Source organism: Ptychodera flava, unplaced genomic scaffold (genome assembly GCF_041260155.1).
Source record: "Ptychodera flava strain L36383 unplaced genomic scaffold, AS_Pfla_20210202 Scaffold_30__1_contigs__length_3116999_pilon, whole genome shotgun sequence".
Classification (NCBI taxonomy): domain Eukaryota; kingdom Metazoa; phylum Hemichordata; class Enteropneusta; family Ptychoderidae; genus Ptychodera; species Ptychodera flava.
In genome coordinates, this window is record NW_027248352.1 from 1638023 (window position 1) to 1641305 (window position 3283).

General features: G+C 38.9%; 1 protein-coding gene across 1 annotated transcript; it reads right to left on the reverse strand.

The window, feature by feature from the left end:
* Positions 1-268: 268 nt before the first annotated feature.
* On the reverse strand, positions 269-2982 carry LOC139127279 (crt homolog 1-like). The gene is made up of 4 exons (XM_070693194.1): positions 2439-2982; positions 1499-1716; positions 981-1076; positions 269-751 (listed from the first exon to the last, which is right to left on the reverse strand). Exons 1-4 carry the CDS (start codon positions 2980-2982, stop codon positions 371-373), a joined length of 1239 nt encoding a protein of 412 aa, XP_070549295.1. The 3' UTR covers positions 269-370.
* Positions 2983-3283: the final 301 nt, after the last annotated feature.

The following is a 3283-nucleotide window of genomic DNA, read 5'->3' on the forward strand; positions in this document are numbered from 1 at the left end:
GTCAGCGATGACTTGCAGGCATATAAAACATATGCTGACGTCATGAATAGTTACTCTAATCCGCAATTTGTGAGTCTACGAGTTCTTTTCGCAGGAAAAAAGACATATGCATTTTTCTTCCAAAAGGCAGCTTCCAAAAAAAAACTGTTTACTTTATGAACTGCAAGAAAATTCTTTCATTGTTGTGCGATAAAATCAAAGCCCTCTACTTATACAGCGTAGCATACCATATATTATAAAGATTATCAAATGTAATCTCAACAGTTTGGTTTATTCCTACAATATATACTCTCTTTTTGTTGATAACGATATTAAAATAAATTGATTAGTAATTATATATTCAATTGTTCCAGAGCCTTTCACAGTCTTCCTAGTTAACACCCAAGCTCTCCGTAGTAGCCCCCCTTTTCCCAAGATAATGGTATACGGTAACGGCGGGCATCATTATGATTAGTCCTGCAACTGTGAAGCCAGTGGCCAGATCGAACTGCGGCTGCCAGTGAAAGTATGGCTTAGGTACAAACAAAGTCCAGAAAATCGCTCCAAGTGGGGTGACGAGGGCCTGCACGACTACAAGATAGATGGCGCCATCACTGTGCCTCAGCAGTAGAAAGTTGAAAATGTTAGCAGCTGCATAGCTGACCACAAATAACCATGATCGACCGACGACTTCAGAGCAGGTTGAGTCAGCGCCATATTGACATCGAAAACCGTTTGTGAAGCTTGACCAGAATTCATTGGGTGTAGATGACTAAAGGAAAGCAGAGCAACATCGGCGTTACAAAAACAATCAGCACTTACAATTACGGTACAATGCATTTCACTCTTTCTTGCTTTAAGTTCACGATTTCAGTTGACTGCGATATGTTTTATTCAACGCAGAGAGACGTTATTTTATAAAAATTAGTGTTATTTAATCGGATTATTTTAAAAACAGCAGTGCGACCCGATGGATTTTGAAATCTAAACGAATGACTTACCACGCCAAAGCCTGGAATGAAATCTGTCCAGAATAACAATGTTACAACGATCAACTGGAATATGTTCACCCATACATTGACCAGTAACGACGAAGCCTACAAGAAGTGACTTAACAAATGTATTAGTGTTCAAAATATGGATATGTTTAGTCTTTCAAAATAAACTATTTTGGTTTGTTGTTCTGTATGCTTTTTTCACTTCAGCCTTTATACATGAAGGGGATTGAGAACACGTAAATACTGCAATACCAGAGAGACGATTGTGACGCCGCATAAAACAACTACGATGGCATTAGAGAGTGGAAAGGTGCCATTTCTCGTCTCTCGCTGTTTTGGTAAATTCGTGATTTTATTGAAAAGGTTGACGGTTTCCCTGAGACTACAATATGTGATTTTGAAACATATAAGGTCACACAGGAAAATAATTTGTTCTTGGACAACATGAATGTAAAATGGGCAAACAGAAGAAATTCAACTTTATGATTAATCATGATTTATACATATAAACCATACATCACCTCTTCTTTCATGACTTTCTCCAGCAATACGTTCATAACAGCGAGTGGTAAGAACCCGACCAGGAAAATGATTGGCCATAACACTCTTTCTGCTGTTGATAAACCTTTGTCTCCTGAACTGCTTCCTTCATTATCGATATTGAAAATAACAGGCTCCATCGAAATGAACAGACCGACCAATACAACCCCAGTACATGCTAATCGTTTCCATCCCACACCTGAAAACAAAAAAGGTTCAATGTGTCGTTGAGTTCACAGCGCATTTAATGTGTAAAACCTGTCTTGAGTTGTACTTAGAGAGGTCTCTTCAGCAAAATTGTACACTCAAGAGGAATGTTTTATTTTCAACTGGGCATACTTTGCCAGTAAATCGGCATACGGACAACACATGCCCATCTCAACTCTCCCAAAAGGGTGAATAACAATACAAATAAATTATCCTTTACGAAATAACCTTAAATGGGTTTCAAGGTATGAAATTTGGTATAACATATAAGGAAATATAAACCCTGATGCTTTAAAATTTTTAAAAACCATCAAATTCAATATCAGGGCATGCATTGCTTGGTTGACTTCATTACTTGTTAATTTGTCTTTCCAAACAAAGCCACTTATAAAATTGCAAAACGTTATTATGTTTGAGTGTACATAGGAGGAAGTATTCATTGCACACACTTCGTCAATATTTCTGGCACATTGCGAATGCTATACGATGACACTTTTCATGAATTTTCAATCTTTTCACCCAATAAGCCTTCAAACTGGAAAGAACAAATATTTTATGAAGCTTTGAAGTAAAATAAGAAAACTCAGAGTGATCAAATACGATCAGCGATGATTTCCGATAACAATTGCGCTATAAGTTGTACTTTTGACTTAAGAAGGTCATACGTCAAACAAATGGAAGATGTTATTTTTTCATTAGAATTGGTAAACTTACCCTGTCTTATGATGACGTAACGTGCAATGACCGTAAATGGAATGATTGACGTACTGAGGATGGCCTGTAGAGTTGGCGATGTTCTGGATGGGTCGCTGGCGTACACTACCATTAGCCCGTTAAGAGAGTTCAAGCAACCGGCTGCCAACACATATTTCATCGGGGCCCTCAGCCGCAGACTAACGGTACGATCGAAAGCCTTGGTGATTAGAAGCAACGCGAAGAAGAAGAAAGGGAATATCAATGATGACGAAAACAGCAGATAGTATGGATCACTCTTATTCTCAAGTGACTGTGAATACAATGGTAGTGTTACAACCATGGCTACATTACTGATGACAGTAGCTACCGTCAGGAAAACAAGGAAACACGTCTTGGAACAGGAAACATCGCTCAGCGAAGGCAAAACTGGAAATCTTGTCCCTGTACGCTGACTTTCCTGACTGCTTGTCCTTGTCGTCACCAGGTATTCGTGTTCGTCGCTGGTATCTAGCCAAGGGTTACTGTTAATATTTTCATCATGAATCTTTGACTTGGAAGACATAGCTACAGGCCCTCTGGTTTGAAAATGACATGAGAAGGACAGGAAATTTTATGACGGTTCCTATGTACAAATTGTATAGTTTAACCTTTGTGGTCACATTGCGGCCATACTTCAATTTAAACGCACATACAGACACTCACGAACGTCACTTTGTTTTTATTATAACACGCCACATGCTCATTCCGTGTCACGATTGGCCAGAATACGTCACGTGACGAGAAAATAGATACGTCTAGTCCCCACGGGATCGACAAAAGTGACGTCAGAGGGTATTTTTTGAAAAGCTATTTCCCTAGGGAAA

What these genes read in the sequence shown, in the direction of transcription:
- LOC139127279 (XM_070693194.1), bottom strand. Translation starts at nt 2,982, where the DNA reads ATGTCTTCCAAGTCAAAGATTCATGATGAAAATATTAACAGTAACCCT. An exon ending in AGAAAGTCATGAAAGAAGAG is followed by an intron (nt 1,077 to 1,498) that starts GTGATGTATGGT and finishes CACTTCTTGTAG; the next exon opens with GCTTCGTCGTTACTGGTCAA. An exon ending in TCATTCCAGGCTTTGGCGTG is followed by an intron (nt 752 to 980) that starts GTAAGTCATTCG and finishes GCTTTCCTTTAG; the next exon opens with TCATCTACACCCAATGAATT.